The following is a 17,009-nucleotide window of genomic DNA, read 5'->3' on the forward strand; positions in this document are numbered from 1 at the left end:
AATTATTATTTCTTTTAACAAGTGAATGTTGTTGACTAGTAGTTGCAAAGAGCCAATGTATCAGACATGTCTCCCCACCTTTGTCTAGCTACATTATACTCTCTTTTTACTTGTATGTCCAGCACCTACCACCCTGGAGCCTTGATCTTAGTTGGGGCCTGTAGGCACTAAACAACAATTGTAATATTAAATAATGTGGAAGTATATTTGTTAGTGCATGTTAGAGGTGTGGATCTGCATGTAGGTGTGGGAGTCAATTCCTACAGATTTAATTATATAGAGCCCACACCCCCACACACCCCAAACCTGTGCCGAGCCCCCTCCTGCACCCCAAGCCCCTCGTCCCCAGCCTCACCAGAGAGCCCTCACCACCCAGCTGGAGCCTGCACCCCCTCCCACATTCCAAACCCCTTGGCCCCAACTCAGAGACCCCTCCTGCCCCTCACACACCTCATCCTAGCCCCACCCCAGAGCCTGTAATCCCAGCTGGAGCCCTCACCCCCCAGCAAACCCAATACCCTGCCCCAACCCAGAGCCCTCTTCTGCATCCTGAACCCCTCATTTCTGGCCTCATCTGGAGCCCACACCCAAAGCCCAGAGCCCATACCCCCTCACACACCCCAACCCCCTGCCCCAGCCCAGAGCCCTCTCCTGAACCCCAAACCCCTTATCCCCGGCCTAACCCCAGAGCCCGCACCCCCAGCCGGAGCCCTCACCCCCTCCCAAACCCAAACCCCTTGCCCCAGCCTGGTGAAAGTGATTAAGGGTGGGGGAGAGCAAGCGACAGAGGGAGGGGGGATGGAACAAGCAGGGATGGGGCCTCGGGGAAGGGGCGGGGCAGGGGTGTTTGGTTTTGTGCGATTAGAAAGTTGGCAAGCCTAAGGTCAGCAGGAGGTGACATACCTCCAAAATGTTCCTTTCAGGCAGAACGCAACAAAGACAGCTTCCTGCCTGGCCATCTGTGTATCCTATGCCTCACTATGTAGGCCTATTTGCATACAGAGCCACAGGTAAAAGGAGAAGAAATCTACAGGACTAAAGAAACAGTTTATCACTACAGACAAAGGATTGTTCTGGTCTATTGGAGTGCAAAGCGACACACTGGGTCCTTCACCAAGGAATAGGGTGGCCAACTTTCTAATTTGTGAAAAACGGACACTGAGCGCTGGAACCTCCCTGGCCCATCCTGCCTCTTCCCCTTCCCGCCCCCTCTCACCCCCCCCCCCCGGCCCTCAGGCCCTCTCCCTGTTCTGCGTCTCCCCTCCATCACCCACTGCTCTCTCCGCCTCCCTCCCTCCGCCAGCTGAGCAGGGTTCTAGGAGTGGAGGGGTGACCAGGACAGAACGTTCAAGGGGAGAGCCACATTCTAGGGTGTGTGACTGGGGCAGGAAGAGCCACAATTGGGGGTGGGGAGGGAGGCGCAACTGGGGCAGGATGGGGGCAGCACTCCAGGGACAAGGCACAAAGGAGGCTGAGAGAGGGGCCTGGGCAGTGAGCTTCAGGATCCCTCCCCCCAGGCGCTGGCCGCCAGTACCTCTCTCCGCTGGAGCCAGGCAGTTCCTGAGAGCTCCTCCAGCTCCCGCAGCAGCTGCTCTTCCCACTCTCCCGGCGGTAGAGCAGAAGCTGACTGCGGACGGTTACTCAGGTAACCGGACTTTTGGTGTCTGGTCAGTAGTACTGACCAGACACTGTCAGGTTCCCCTTTTCAACCAAACTTTCAGGTCAAAAACAAGACACCTGGCAACCTGACCACAGAGGCCAGATGACAGCATGCTTGTCTCATGAAAGAAGGGACATAGCCAGCCTGGCTGTAAAGTGCTGCAAGCATTTTGGGTGAGCAATATTTGGTTTGTTATACTTGATTTCACTGTAAACATATCCAAGTGCTGTGTATCCAGCAGAGCGGTGCTCTGAAGTGGAACTGGTAAACTGGGGTGTACCGTGTCTTTGGAAGCAGTGAATCTGTGAATGGTAGGAGGGTCCAGTGGACCAGGGACTGAATGTGCTAATTGCTAACCTGTCAAGTGACAGCAGGGCCTGGGAGACCTAGTGGGGAGTGCTTGTATTGCCTGTGGAGATGGGGCGCTGACCCACAGCAGGCAAAGACAAGGCTTCCTCACGGTAAAGGCAGGTGGTATCAAGGTGCCACACAAGGCTGCGTACCCCCGGGAAGTGTCTCACCCCCATTGTAGCAATTTCATCTAGAGCACATTTCCCTAGTTTGCTTATGAGAACATCATCATGTGGGACTGTGTCAAAAGCCTTCCTTAAAAAGAAAAAGAAAAAAAATTCAAGATATAGCACATCTACTGTATTGTGTCCAGTTCTGGGTGCCACATTTCAGGAAAGATATGGACAAATTGGAGAAAGTCCAGAGGAGAGCAACAAAAATTATTAAAGGTCTAGAAAACATGACCTATGAGGGAAGATTGAAAAAACTGGGTTTGTTCAGTTTGGAGAAGAGAAGACTGAGAAGGGACATGATAATAGCTTTCAAGTACATAAAAGGGTGTTACAAGGAGGAGGGAGAAAATTTTTTTTTTCTTAACCTCTGAGGATAGGACAAGAAGCAATGGGCTTAAATTGCAGCAAGGGTGGTTTAGGTTGGACATTACGAAAAACTTCCTAACTGTCAGAGTGGTTAAGCACTGGAATAAATTGCCTAGCGAGGATGTGGAATCTCCATCATTGGGGATTTTTAAGAGAATCCCCAAACACCTATCAGGGATGGTCTAGATAATACTTAGTCCTGCCATGAGTGCAGGGGACTGGACTAGATGACTCTCGAGGTCCCTTCCAGTCCCTTCCTGCACACAGCAATTAAAGCTACTGAATAAGAGGCATGTCACTGCCAGCCCTCCCATGTACACCGCATTAATGGGACACACTTATTTTGAAGACTATTTCCCACCACCTCCCCTGTCAACATAAAGGTCTGGTTGACACCATGACACACCTATCAGTAACTATTAGGATGAGACCAGTCCGACTGGACTATATCCATGGCAACGGGCTATGAACTTTCAACACGTCAAGGTATTTTCAGCTGACATTTCTACATGTCTCCACAATTAATGAGAGCCTTAAATGACCTCCGGAAAAGCATGTGCTGGTACTTATAAAACAGACAGGTTAAAGGCACTCAGTGTAGTGCCCAGACACCCAGAGTGTAACACTCAGGCCAGGTACTGAACTCCCACCATATGAACAGAAGCCCTAATCACTGTGGCAATGCTGTGGGGCCATTTCACAGGCTGAGGCGGGCAGGGGGCTGCACGAGGAGATCTCCCCTTGGAAGGAGAGGCACATTGGCATGGCAAAGGCACTGCAGGGAGATCTGCCACTCTGTGGATCAAAGGCCTGAGTAGGGATAGACAGGAGGCTCCAGCTGCTATTTGATGAGTTGTCAGAGTTTGGTTTGTTGGCAGGGCAGGGAAGAGGAAGGATTCATTTTACCTGCACAGCCATTTGGGCTTTGCATTTGCCAGGGACAGCATGGCTTCCAAGAAATCTAATGAAGGCCATTCACATGCCAAATATTTCACTGCAGATCAGTTTAGCACTTACATCCAGCTCCCCCAGGATTCTGGGTAGAGCAGCAGCACTTTCTCCTCTTTGAGTCACCCTGACTAACAGGTCAGTTCAGTTCTAGATTCCATCTCTATGATTCAGCCAGTCCCTCCATCACCATCTCGTCATCCCCATTAAAAAAAAAAAAAAAAAAAAAAAGGCCAATCACTTGCACACAAGCAAAGTCTCTAACAAGGAGAGAAGGCGTTTTACCAGACATTCAGGGTCTGGTTTTCAGAGTGCTGAGAATCCTCTTCTTTCCTCCATGGATCTCAACTGGACTTGTGACTACTCAACACCTTCAGGAAAAAAAAACAAACAAAAAAACAAAACAAACAACGGGTTTTTTTATTTATTTAGAGAGAACCCTTACTGTCAGCCCAGGTCATTCGAGTAGGTACTGGCTCTAACTGGCACTTGCACAAGCTGTAACATTCTTCACCTGCAGCTGGGTGAAATTCTCTCTTACCTCTAGAATTTGTGTTTGCTTTGAAATCATTTTACAGCTAATCTTTACAACCAAATGCTCCCTGGACAGGGACAATCATCAGCAACAGGAAGTGTCTTTTGGAAGGTAATTTTCCTATGTGAACCCATCAGCAAACAGAACTCCACAAAGTTAAGAGAATTTGGTACTTACTTGTACTTTGGTACTTCGAAAAGTCTCCATTAAAAAGGAAAACTGCTGGAATTTTTAGTGCTTTTGAGTATAGAAAGTTTCAGAAAAAGGTACATAAACAAGTGATTAAAGCTGTTGTTAACTTTCATGATTTTATCATGAGTCTCATGATACCTGATGTTTTTCCAAAAGGCCCAGCCCCCTGGAGTCATGCAGTTATGTGAGAATCTCAGCTTTCATTAAAATAATATTAAAAAGTTTCTAGCCTTATAATTTCAGAGAAAAGCTTGAAGGGGGAAAAAAAAAAGGCAAAAAAAGCAAAAAGAAAATAAAAATGACTCAAAATCTTTTGATTTTTTTTAATCTCATGCTTTTTAAGCCAGTCTCATGATTTCTGAAAGTGAGAGACTGGCAATACTGAGATCATAAAGCAATATTTAGAAAGATACCTGAAAACGATTTGAAATCTGCACTGATCAGAATTAGGAAGTTTTCCCACTAGAAATCTTAAGAGTCAAATGCTACCCAAACAAACATGCTGAAAAAACAGATTAGCAAGGTAGTTTTATACACATAACCAGGCAGGGACCAACAATGAAGTTGTGTACCACTGCTAAACAAACACTCCCCATACAAAGTACACTGCTCTTTCATCACTTCCCCAAGGAAGGTATTCAGAAGCAAATAATTTCCTGAGAGTGTTTCTCTCTTCACAGTAACAAGCCAATGTCATGAATGGGAACATTGTGGTTGCCAGGTAGAAGGGAGTTGAATTTCACTAAGGAAAAAAAATGCTTCTGAAGGAGGTGGGGGAATACAAATCAAAATGAGTGGGCGAGAGGGGAAAATGCAGTATTTCCTTGTTTGGAAGCAATCTCTCAGGAATACCTCCTACAGACCGCAAAAAGAAAAGGAGTACTTGTGGCACCTTAGAGACTAACAAATTTATTTGAGCATAAGCTTTCGTGAGCTACAGAGTTATTACAAAAAGTACATAATTTAACAGAGAACAATCCCTGCTATAGAAGCATTATAAAAGTTGGTTTAAAAGTTCTGAAGAAAGGTTCTCATTCTGTAATAACGTATTAAGGATTTTTCCATAAGGGTTTTTAAAAGGGTGCTCACTGCAGTTCAAGCCAATCTCATTATAACCATGGGAGCAACCCAACAGGACTCCCGGTGCTTCCGCCTTGTTCACGCCAACTGAAGTAAGTAAAAAGAAAACTGAAAGCATCCGATGAAGTGAGCTGTAGCTCACAAAAGCTTATGCTCAAATAAATTGGTTAGTCTCTAAGGTGCCACAAGTACTCCTTTTCTTTTTGTGAAAACAGACTAACACGGCTGTTACTCTGAATCCAACTGAAGTGTTTCTCAAGGGTCACTGCTTTAGAATAAAGCAGCTTGCCACACCGCTCAGGGTTTATGAGAGGCAAACATTATTTCCTTGAAGCATAGAGGGGATTCCCAGGGGAAGGTTCTTCTGCTGATCTTTGTTTTTGCTGGTTTCATTAAATTTGGGATCAATTTGCTAGCTTGGTTTGAGTCTTAAAACACGCAGCACCAAGTTTTACCCTCAGTCAGATACATGCTCACTGCTCCCAGCATGGTCAATCAATAGTGACCAAGCAAGTGTGTGTAGAGGTCAAGCATCTGTGTACTGCACCTTTAATTATAGAGCAGCCGCCCCACCTGATGCAGGGGCTCTTTCAGCTGAAAAAAAACAAAAAATGCCTTAGGCAACAGGCTTAATGAGCAGTCTGGCTTGTAGAAGCCAGCAGACTCCATTAGGGGAACATGATGTATCTCACATCGGGTTATTCACTAAAGGCAGGAGAGAGGGCCCTGTTCAAGAGGCATAGCTGTGCTACATTTATTACAAAATGGAAGCTAGTCCAGAGCATTTGGGCTGGGTGTCAGCTCAGAGAAGTAGCCTACAGTTTGGCTACATAGCTGCACCTTGAATCTGCAAATCTGGGTTGGAAATTTGGTGAGAACATGCATTTCCAGAGTCCTGCAGGTTAACAGTCATGAGCCACAAACTGGAGGCAAATCAAGTGTAACCAAGTATTTCACAATATTAACAAAAGATTCAGTTCTAGAAATGGGTAAAGGTTCAGGGAAGTTATTTTCCACTCCCAAACTGGTTTGCCTAGATCCAGAATAAACCTCTGTAGTCTTAAACTTTGCACGCTATTGCTAGTAAAAATCACAGTGAGCCCTGCCTTGAGAGCCAGAGAGAAGCCTTAGAACAAAGTTTGTGCTTGAAATGGCAGAGGAACACATGCTGTGCCTTCAAGTATAATAATATGACCAGAGACTCAGGAGAGCAATTAGCCTGTGTGTCGGAGGGAGCAGATGATGATTGTTGCCTTGATAGGGGACCCAGTTAAATCAGAGCATCCCCCTAGCACAGTGAACACACTCTTAGAGGAGACCCCAAAGTTATATTTTAGACTCAGTGTTCCCCACTCTTGCAATTTTATCCTGAGTTTCAGGAGTTGGGTATTTTTTCTAAAAGCCCCCGCTGCTGGAATCACAAGATGGCAGGAGAAATGCAGCTTTCATTTTGAAAAGTTTCTAGCCTTCATTATTGCAGGGGGGAAAAAAAAATGACTAGGAAAACACAACCCAAGTGTTTAGTAAAGGCTCGGAATCCAGAAGCCAGAGAGAGCCCCAAATATATTTTTAAAATCTCATGATTTTTACATCAGTCTCCTGATTTTATTAGGGCCTGACTCATGATTTTAAATGCTTGGGTTTTGGCAATAGTGCGTAGGCCAGAGGTGGGCAAACTACGGCCCGCGGGACTGTCCTGCTCGGCGCCTGAGATCCCAGCCGGGGAGGCTAGCCCCTGGCCCCTCCCCTGCTGTTCCCTCTCCCCAGCAGCCTCAGCTGGCGGGGCTGCGAGCTCCTGCCGGGCGGCGCAGCTGCCAGTCCTGCTGCTCTGAGCAGCATGGTAAGGGCACGGGGCATTGGATAAGGGGCAGGAGGTCCTGGGGGGCAGTCAGGGGACAGGGAGCAGGGGGCGGTGGATGGGGTGGAGGTTCGGGGGGGGGGAAACGTGGTCAGGGGATGGGGGTGTGGATAGGGGTCAGAGCAGTCAGGGGACAAGGATCGGGGGGGTTGGATAGGGGGTGGAGGCCGGGGGGGGTTAGGGGCGGGGGGTCCTGGGAGGGGGCAGTCAGGTGACAAGGAGCAGGGGGGGTTGGACAGGTTGGGAGTTCTGAGGGGGGCAGTCAGGGGGCAGGAAGTGGGAGGGGGCAGATAGGGGGGAGGGGCCAGGCTGTTTGAGGAAGCACAGCCTTCCCTACCCGGCCCTCCATGCAGATTTGGAACCCCAATGTGGCCCTTGGGCCAAAAAGTTTGCCCACCCCAGTGTAGTCTCAAACAGTGCTGCATCCTGGAGCTCTAGCATAACAACTGTAGTACAACTTGTGAAGACTGTATGGTCTGTCTAGACTCTACTGCAAGACTAAACCACGTAATGTCAGTATTATTTAGGATTGCGAACTTTCTAATAGCACAAAACTGAACAGCCCCACCCCTTCTCTGAGGCCCCATCCCCACTCACTCCATTCCCCCTCTCCCCGCTGCTGGCTCTCCCAAATCCTCACTCAGTTTCACTGGGCTGGGACAGGGGGTTGGGGTGTGGGATGGGGTGAGGGCTCTGGCTGGGGGGTGCAGGCTCCGGGGTGAGGCCAATGATAAGGGGCTTGGGGTGCAGGAGGGTGCTCTGAGCTGGTGCCGAGGGGTTCGGAGTGCAGGAGCAGACTCAGGGCTGGGGCAGGGTGTGTGGGCTCTGAGGTGGGGATGAGGGGTTTGGGGTGCAGGAGGGGGCTCAGGGTTGGAGCAGGGGGTTGGATGCGGGAGGGGGTGCAGGCTCTGGGAGGGAGTTAAGGTGCGGGAGGGGGCCCAGGGGTGGGGCAGGGGAGTCAAGGTGAGGGAGGGAGTGCAGGCTCTGGAAGGGAGTTAGGGTGCAGGACAGGGTTCCAACCTGGGGCAGGGGATTGGGATGCAGGAGGGAGATCGGAGCGCAGTCTCCAGCTGGGCAGCACTTACCTCCGCAGCTCCCGGTCAGCGGCACAGCTGGGCTAAGGCAGGCTCTCTGCCTGCCCTGGCTCTGTGTAGCTCCCAAAAGCAGCTGGCATGTCCCTGCGGCCCCCAGGTGGAGGGGCCAGGGTGCTCTGTGCACTGCCCGTTCCCACAAGCGCCAGCCAATGGGAGCTGCAGAGCCAGCCCTGAGGGGTGGGGGGAATGCAGTGCACAGAGCTTCCCTGATCGCCCCTGCACCTAGGAGCCGGACATGCCATATGCTGCCGGGAGCTGCACAGAGCCAGGGCAGGCAGGCAGGCAACCTGCCTTAGCCCTGCTGTGCCACCGACCAGACTTTTAACAGCCCGAAGCCAGCAGGGTGCATTTTCGACCAGGGGTCCTGTCGAAAACCTGGCCACCCTAATATTATATAAGTAGTAATACTATGATAGCTCCTCGAAAAGGTCTTAAAAGGAAACATTACTAATTCCCTTTTCAGCACCAGCTAGGTGCAGCCATTGACTAGAGGCAATCTGCTGTCCTGGAAATACACCCTTGCAATCTTGCTTCTCTCGCCCATGCAGCGGAAGTGATGCACTCACCTCTCCTGCTAAAACAAGACCTTTATTCTATGCTGAATTCCTCTTCTGATGACCTAGTTATGTCATCATACTGTGTAGTATTTTTTGGCTCTAAACCAAAAGTTCTAGAATGTCTAAACAATCCTACTGTAAACTAGGGACCATCTAATATAGTTTGATTGGTCATCCTTTATTTTTCACCCCTCTTCTCAGGCTTGGAATGTTTGTCAGTAATCATCCTGTGTCTCTTCTCAGCAACCCTTCTGTTTCACCTAAGTTAAACTGCAAAGATTTTGCTGCCAGTTAAAACTTGTTTAAGAGTAGGAAAACATGCTTTCCCCCCAAGAGTGTCATCAGCATTGTAGTTTAACAAAGTTGTCTCACTAGGATGCTGAGAAAATAGGGACTGCAAACTTCCTGGTTTCTGTGCTATGGTTATGTTGTCACAAGTACTGTACAAGTAGGAAATTAAGACAGGGGAAGTTGGATGGAATGAAGTCTTTCCAGCAGCCACGTGGTGTAAAATCCAGCATGAGAGAGGAGCTGAACGCCCTATTAAGCAGGTTTTGGGTGGCATTCCCAACAGAATCTTTCAACGTTTTTCTCCCCTCTCATAAGTTTCTTTCCAGTGCCACAGGAAGTACTAGAGATCCCAGAATGCATTGTTCTGTGATTTCTGAACTACCACAGAGGGAGGCTTCTGGCATTGCTTATTTTGGGATAAATTTGTTGAACCAACAAGACTTAAGTGCAGAGGGAAAAGGGAAGAACATAGCATTTACAAGTTAGTTAAGATTAATGTCTGTGCCCCACACCTTGGTTTGTAGGATACTGGTTACAGAGTAACAGGTTTAACTCATCTTTGTTTTTGAGAAGGAAAGACCTCAGCCTACAATCAAGGCATAGGAGAGATCAAGCAGAGATGAACAAGAGACATATTACAATGAGAGGAGATACACATCCTAGCAGTGGTGTGAGAGAAGCAGTGAGAGGCAGTAACATTCAAGAGTCAGCAGGGGAGGATTACTAGGAGTTGTTTGGGTAGCTACACCCTCTTGAATTCCCTCCTCTGTGTTGTCTTCTGTAGATAGCAGAACTAATCAATTCCACTTTTCCCTGCTCTTGAACTTATGTTTCCAGCACACATGGGGTCTTTTTGGTATTCTTGCAACTTCCAGTAGAAATCATGGCATCAGAGACCTCTCAACTCACCTAGGAGAGCCTATGACTATCTGCCCATACACCTGACACACTGGTGTCCTTAGAAGCTGGTACTCTTAATAGAGCCACCCGCTCCAACCCACAGCTGTTTTGGGAGGGGAGAAAAGGAAGATCAGCATATTCAAATAACCTCAGAACAGCCTCTTGTAACCTACCAACTTGTTGGGTCCGAACCCCATAGATTCAAAAAGCCAGTACATGACCAGAGATCTGATCCAACTATGAAACAGGCTCCAGTACTGTAAGACATTTGGGGGGGTGAGGAGGAGAAAAAGAGGTGCCAGACCCATAGCTATATATCTTAATACTTTGCATGTCTATAGTACCTTTCAGCTGAAGACTTCAAAATGCTTTACAAGAGGTTAATTACAGGTGATTTTACTTTATGAAAGTGCTTCCCATCCAGTGCCCTATACAGAGATGCAACCTTTATAAAATTTTCACTTAAACAGTTAGGATCCAAAAATCCAAATAAAAGACTCCCTGAAATCCATTCAAAAAACTCAACCCATCCAAATACTAATTCACTCCTGCCCACCAAAAGCCTAGCAAAACAGAAAGGCCTTGCCACCCAAGCGGATCCAGACTTTAGCACTCCAAGAGGGGAAATAGATTCCATACCAGAGAACCTCCTCACTGCCTCCAGCCCCTTCACAATTCAGCTATTAGTGAACCATGGCTAAAAACATTACAATATTTAGATTTAATGTGATTTCAAGTTTCTATTCTAAATTCCTTGTGGGAAGGACCACATCTTACTCTATTTTTGTACCACATCAAGACCATGTTTGGCACTCAGTTATTGAGCCCCTTCAGAGAAGTACTGTATTACCCCATCTCTCCTCCCTGGGTAAACTGAGGCACAGAGTTTAAGGCATCTGATTGACGTTGTGGAGCGAACCAGCGGCAGAGCCTTAACTCTCAGACCCTTACTCCGACTATTTGACAACGCAGCCACCCCGTTTACAATGGAAGGAGGAGAGGAGGCCCCAGACAGATTTAAATGAACACACCCAGCCGCAAATTCAATCACAGGCTCGTTGTGTCTGCTCACCACCAGATCCTTGCTCCCGCACGTCCACGTAGGCATCGTACACTTCCCTCCTGACGTAATTGAGGAAGCCCACCTTCCTGGCAAACTTGCAGACGAAAGCTTGCTCGTAGAGGCAGTCCAGGAGGAAGCAGGCTTGGATGCGGTCTTCCTCCCCGTGTGGGTCCTGCTGCACCAGGGCCAGGTTGCAAGCAGGCTGCTTACAGCAGGCCCGCACGCAGTCCTTGCCCCGATGAACCCGGGGGGAGGACAGGAAGGTGGCCCCGTTCTTCACCGAGGCATCGCTGTCCAGCACGAACTCAGGCATCCCTGCAGTGAAATCGGCCAGGCAGGTTTCGCCAAAGGACGCTCCCTCCTGCCCCAGAACGGCAGCCGTCAGCAGCTGGATCAGGAGGCCAGCCTGGAGCAGGGCTCTGCCGCTGGCCATCTTAACGCGGGTCTTTTCTCTCCGTCTCCAAGCTCTGCTCTTCCTGGGTGGCGCGGGAGGAGAGGAGGTGAGAGAAGACAAGTTAAAAGGCTGACAAAGTAACCGTTTCTCTGCCGGGCCCTTTAGGAGGAGCGGGGTCATATTTCAGCCCTCCTTCCCCCTCAGTTTTCCGTTCCTTGTGGCCCCATTTAACTTATTAACGAAGCATCATTAATATAAAACCTACCTTCCCAAGCGCCACGGACCCGGATGTTCTGCTCCGACACTAGGTTCTAGGTGGAGGTGTGACGCCTCCGGATTCTTCTTTGTTGAATACAGCCCAGTCCTCTGCCTGCTTAGTAGCTGAGGTGAGGCCTCCAGCCCAGGTTCCTACCGCTTTGTCTGACTTTCCCCTCTCCCTGCTGCATGGGTCCCGCTTCCCTTTCCCCCCCCTCTGGTAGCTACTCCGTGTGCCTGTTCTCTGTTTTTCTCTTCACCACCACCACCACCTGTAGAGTTTCAGGTGAAACTGACTCAGAGCCTAGTAGCGTAGGGTGTTTCCCTTTCCTCTGAGCACATCCACCTTTAACCCCTTCTCTGCCTGCACCTTAGGTGTGCCCTTCAGGAGCAGACAGGCAGGAAAAGACAAAGGAGGAGATCCGGGTGCAGGAAGTGAAACCCAACTCCCTGAGAGGGGAAAAAAAAAAAAATCAAGTCACTCCCCTCTATACCTGACTAACTAGACAAGAGGGAGGAGAAGGGGAGAGAAGAGGCTGCTAAGAGTCTTTCACTTCTTCAAAGGAGGAGGGATCTGCTGAGCAAAAAGCAACAGACCGCACACTCCAACTGAGAGACCTGCATGGTGGGGAGACTTCCAAGCAGCTTGCACTGCTCTCCTCCTGATTCCTACAGGGGTAGACCACCTTGAGATGGGGGAGAAGGCAGTAGTGCTGCAGTTCTGTTTCCCTCCCCAGGGACAACGATTATCATTTGCCACTTGCTGTAAAGCACTTGTGTGCGTGGGTGTGTTATTTCCATGCCTGCTTGAAGTCTCTATTAGATTGTAAACTCAACTGTCTTTATGTGCGTGTTGTACAGCAGTGGTTCTCACCCTTTCCAGTCTACTGTACCCCTTTCAAGAGTCTGATTTGTCTTGTATAACCCCAAGTTTCGCCTCAGTTAAAAACTACTTGCTTACAAAATCAGACATAAAAATACAAAAGTGTCACAGCGCATTACTGAAAAATTGCTTACTCTCTCAATTTTACCATATACTTCTAAAATAAATCATTGGAATATAAATATTGTACTTACATTTCAGTTTATAGTATATAGACCAATATAAACAAGTTGTTGTCTGTATAAAATTTTAGTTTGTACTGACTTTGCTAGTGCTTTTTATGTAGCCTGTTGTAAAACTAGGCAACTATCTAGATGAGTTGAGGTATCCCCTGGAAGACCTCTGTATTCCCAGGGGTATGTGTGTACTCCTGGTTGAGAACCACTGTTGTACAGTGTCAGCAATTAGCCATTAGAATATTATTATTAATAATAATTATTGTTATTTTGGTCAGTTTGTATTTTATAAGCAAAATATTGACTAGTTTCCCTCTGTTTCTCCCAAAAGCTCTCTCCACCAGGTGTACTTCAATGGAGTTAAAAGGTGTGCATCAGTTCTTTTCCCCAAATGTCTCTAATAGCTTTCAGGTGTTGTCAGGTGTGTAATCACTGCTCTCCTTTAAAATACAGAATAGTTCAGTCTCAGATACATCCGTGGTGTCTGTTTCCTCTTTACGCAAATGTGCTGGAACCTTCGGGGTGTGAGAACTGCATACTGCAGCTTGACAGATATAATTTGATATATTTTCTGTACTTCTGCTTGTGTTTGTGGATCCAAGCTTAATTCTTCTTCTTCCTATGGCAGGGGTGGGCAAACTTTTTGGCCCGAGGACCACATCGGGGTTGCAAAACTTTGTGGAGGGCCCGGTAGGGAAGGCTGTGCTTCCCCAAACAGCCTTGCCCCCAACCCCTCCCACTTCCCGCCCCCAACTGCCCCCTTAGAACCACTGACCCATCCAACCCCGACCTTGTCCCCTGACCGCCCCCTCCTGAGACCTCCCCCAACCCTAACCTCTCCCCCGGGACCCCAACCCCATCCAACCCTCCCTGTCCCCTGAGTGCCCCAACCCCTATCCACGCCCCTGCCCCCTGACAGGCCGCACAGGACCCCACCCCCTATCCAACCCTCCCTGTCCCCTGACTGCCCCACCCCGACAGCCCCCCGGGACTCCCATGCTTATCCAACCCACCCCCGTTCCCCGTCCCCTGACCGTCCCCCCAGAACATCCGCCCCATCCAACCGCCCCTGTCCCCTGACTACCCCCAGGGACCCCCTGCCCCTTATCCAAACCCCCGGTCCCCTTATCGTGCCACTCAGAGCAGTATGTCTGGCAGCCGCGCTGCTTGGCTGGAGCCAGACATGCTGCCGCACTGCCCTGCAGGAGCTCACAGCCCTGCTGCCCAGAGTGCTGGCGGTGCAGCGGCGTATCTGCGAGGGAGGGGAGACAGCAGGGGAGGTGCTGGGGGCTAGCCTCCCCTGCTGGGAGCTCAAGGGCCAGGCAGGACGGTCCTGCGGACCGGATGTGGCCCTCAGGCCATAGTTTGCCCACGTCTGTCCTACAGGCTGGTAACTGGAGTCTCAGTACAGTGTATTATAGGCTGGGCACCATCGCATCCTGTAGAACGTGCCTAAAACCCCTCACCTGCTGTTAGTCCTCTGCCCTTATCCCTGCGTTGTTCATAAGAGCATAAGTATGGCCATACTGGGTCAGACCAATGGGCCATCGAGCTCAGTATCCTATCTTCTGACAGTGGCTAAATCCAGATGGTTCTGAGGGAATGAACAGAACAGAACAGGGCAGCTATCAAGCGATCCATCCCCTGTCATCCAGTCCCTGCTTCTGGCAGTTGGAGGTTTAGGGACACCCAGAGCTTGGGGTTGCGTCCCTGACCATCTTGGCTAACAGCCACTGATGGACTTATCCTGTGTGAAGTTATCTAATTCTTTTTTGAACCCAGTTATATTTTTGGCCTTCACAACATTCATTCTCTGGCAATGAGTTACACAGGTTGACTGTGTGTTGTGTGAAGAAGTACTTCCTTCTATTTGTTTTAATGCTGTTGCCTATTAATTTCATTGGGTGACCCCTGGTTCTTGTATTATGTAAAGGGTAAATAACACTTCCCTATTCACTTTTTCCACATCATTCATGGTTTTATAGACCTCGATCATATCCCCCCTTAGTCATCTCTTTTCTAAACTAAACAGTCCCAGTCTTTTTAATCTCTCCTCAAGCTGTTCCATACCCCTCATCATTTTCCCCCCAACTGTACTTTTTCCAATTCTAATACATCTTTTTTTGAGATGAAGTGACCAAAACTGTACGCAGTATACAAGGTATGTGGGTGTACCATGGATTTATATAGCGGCATGATGTTGTGTTCTCTCTTATTGTCTGTCCTTTTCCTAATCGTTCCTAATATTCTGTTCACTTTTTTGGCTGCTGCTGTACATTGAGCAGATGTTTTCAGAGAACTATCCATGATGACTCAAGATCTTTCTTGAGTGGTAACAGCTAATTTAGACCCATCGTTTTGTATATATAGTTGGGATTATGTTTTCCAGTGTGCATTACTTTGCCTCTATCAATATTGAATTTCATCTGCCATTTTGTTCCCACTCATCCACTTTAGTGAGATCTCTTTGTAACTCTCTGCAGTCAGCTTTGGACTTAACTATCTTGAGTAATTTTGTATCATATGCAAATTTTGCCACCTCATTGTTCACCCCCTTTTCTAGATCATTTATGAATATGTTGAACAGCACAGGCCCCAATACAGCTCCTTGGGGAACCCTGCTATTTGCCTCTCTCCATTGTGAAAACTTACCATGTATTCCTACCCTTTGTTTCTTATCTTTTAACCAGTTACTGATCCATGAGAGGACCTTCCCTCTTATCCCATGACTGCTTAGTTTGCTTAAGAGCCTTTGGTGTGGGACATTGTCAAAGGATACTGTATCCACTGGAGCACCCTTGTCGATCATGTTGACTCCTTCCAAGAATTTAATAGATTGGTGAGGTATGATTCCCTTTATGAAAGCTGTGTTGTCTCTTCCCCAACATATCATATTCATCTATGTGTCTGATAATTCTATTCTTTACTATAGTTTCAATCAATTTGCCTGGTACTGAAGTTAGGCTTAGTGGCCTGTAATGGCCAGGATCGCCTCCAGAGCCTTTATTAAAAATCAGCGTTCTCTTTATGAGAACACAGAGCACTTGTAATTAACGCATGTTATATTTATGGAAATATTACATAACTAAACACAGCCTAGTGCTGACTGCCCCTCCTTCCAGAATGGAGGATGACCTTTGGCCTCTGCTGCCGTACCTTACACACTGCAGCTACTCCACAGAATCCCTGGGATCTTTTTGTGCTTCAGCTCCCAATGATTGTTACTGTGGAGAGGGCAGATACTGTACCTGTGATCTGCTATTACCAACTTGTGTCATCTTACTGTGAGTCTTGTGCGATTTGTGTTTGTTTATTTTTTTCTTATCAGGCTTCCAGTTCCTGGAAGCAAGTGATCATGTGAGAATCTCAGCTTTCATTTATAAAAGAGAGTGGAGAGTAAGTTTATAGTCCTTATGATTGCAGAGAAAAGCTTGAATATGTGAACTGAGTGAGCCCTAAAGGCTCAAAACCAGAAGGCAAATAATAACCCAGTTTTAAAAAAATCTCATGATTTGTAAGCCAAGCTCAAGATTTGGAATGCTCACCGTTGACGATCGTGCTGAACTGTGTCTACAAAAGAAAAGTCCTTTAACCTAACTCCTTTGCCATGCCCAGCAAAGATCTGAGCAGCAAGTACAGCCTGTAACCAAGAATGAATCCACACTTGGTCAACACAAGAAGGAGGGAGAGAGAGAGAGACGATTGAAATGTACACATCTCCAGAACAGAGAGAAATAATTATGCTTCCATCCCTAGGTAGAAAGAATCTTCCCTAAAAACAGCATGAATCTCTTCTATTGAAAGTTCAGATCCTGTTCTGATGTAACTCTCTCTTTTTGATCTTGGAATATTTTTCTTTGGCACTGGATTGAAGAATTTAAAGGAGTTAGAGAGCTGACCTTATAATTCTGGAGCAGGAGTTATAACATGGGATCTTTGAAATAAAAACAATGACACACTAAGAGTGAAAAGTGCCTCTTCACTGAATATTTTCCAGGCTTTCAAGAATTCTTCCCAATTTCAGTGAGAGTTAAAGATTTTAGCAGTTAGTCTACAAATGGAGATGACCTCTTCCTTTTTCTGCCCCATCCAGCTCAGCTACCATACAATAAGGCAGTGGTTCTTAACCTGGGGTGCACACACCCCCTGGGGGTGCAAGATGCCCTTTCTGGGGATGCGAGACATGCCAGATTTTTTTTAGAAGGTACATCATTGAAAACACAAATTAAGCAC

The 17,009-nt window shown here is 47.8% G+C and overlaps 1 protein-coding gene and 1 long non-coding RNA gene across 5 annotated transcripts in view; one reads left to right on the forward strand and one right to left on the reverse strand.

Moving 5' to 3' along the window:
* Positions 1-12,137, reverse strand: part of SPINT1 (serine peptidase inhibitor, Kunitz type 1) — a 30,192-nt gene extending 18,055 nt beyond the window's left edge. For 2 of the 4 annotated variants that reach the window (XM_074955684.1, XM_074955683.1), the window contains exon 1: positions 11,078-11,568. In XM_074955684.1, the coding sequence (XP_074811785.1) occupies positions 11,078-11,501 (424 nt within the window). In that variant the 5' untranslated portion in view covers positions 11,502-11,568. Of the gene's footprint in view, positions 1-11,077; positions 11,570-11,727 lie in introns of those variants that run through there. The other 2 variants (XM_074955685.1, XM_074955686.1) reach the window with 2 other exon arrangements.
* On the forward strand, positions 11,060-17,009 carry LOC141989247 (uncharacterized). The gene is made up of 3 exons (XR_012639945.1): positions 11,060-11,848; positions 15,467-15,620; positions 16,105-17,009. It is a non-coding gene; the product is annotated as an uncharacterized LOC141989247 (long non-coding RNA).

Source organism: Natator depressus, chromosome 6 (assembly GCF_965152275.1).
Source record: "Natator depressus isolate rNatDep1 chromosome 6, rNatDep2.hap1, whole genome shotgun sequence".
NCBI lineage: Eukaryota > Metazoa > Chordata > Testudines > Cheloniidae > Natator > Natator depressus.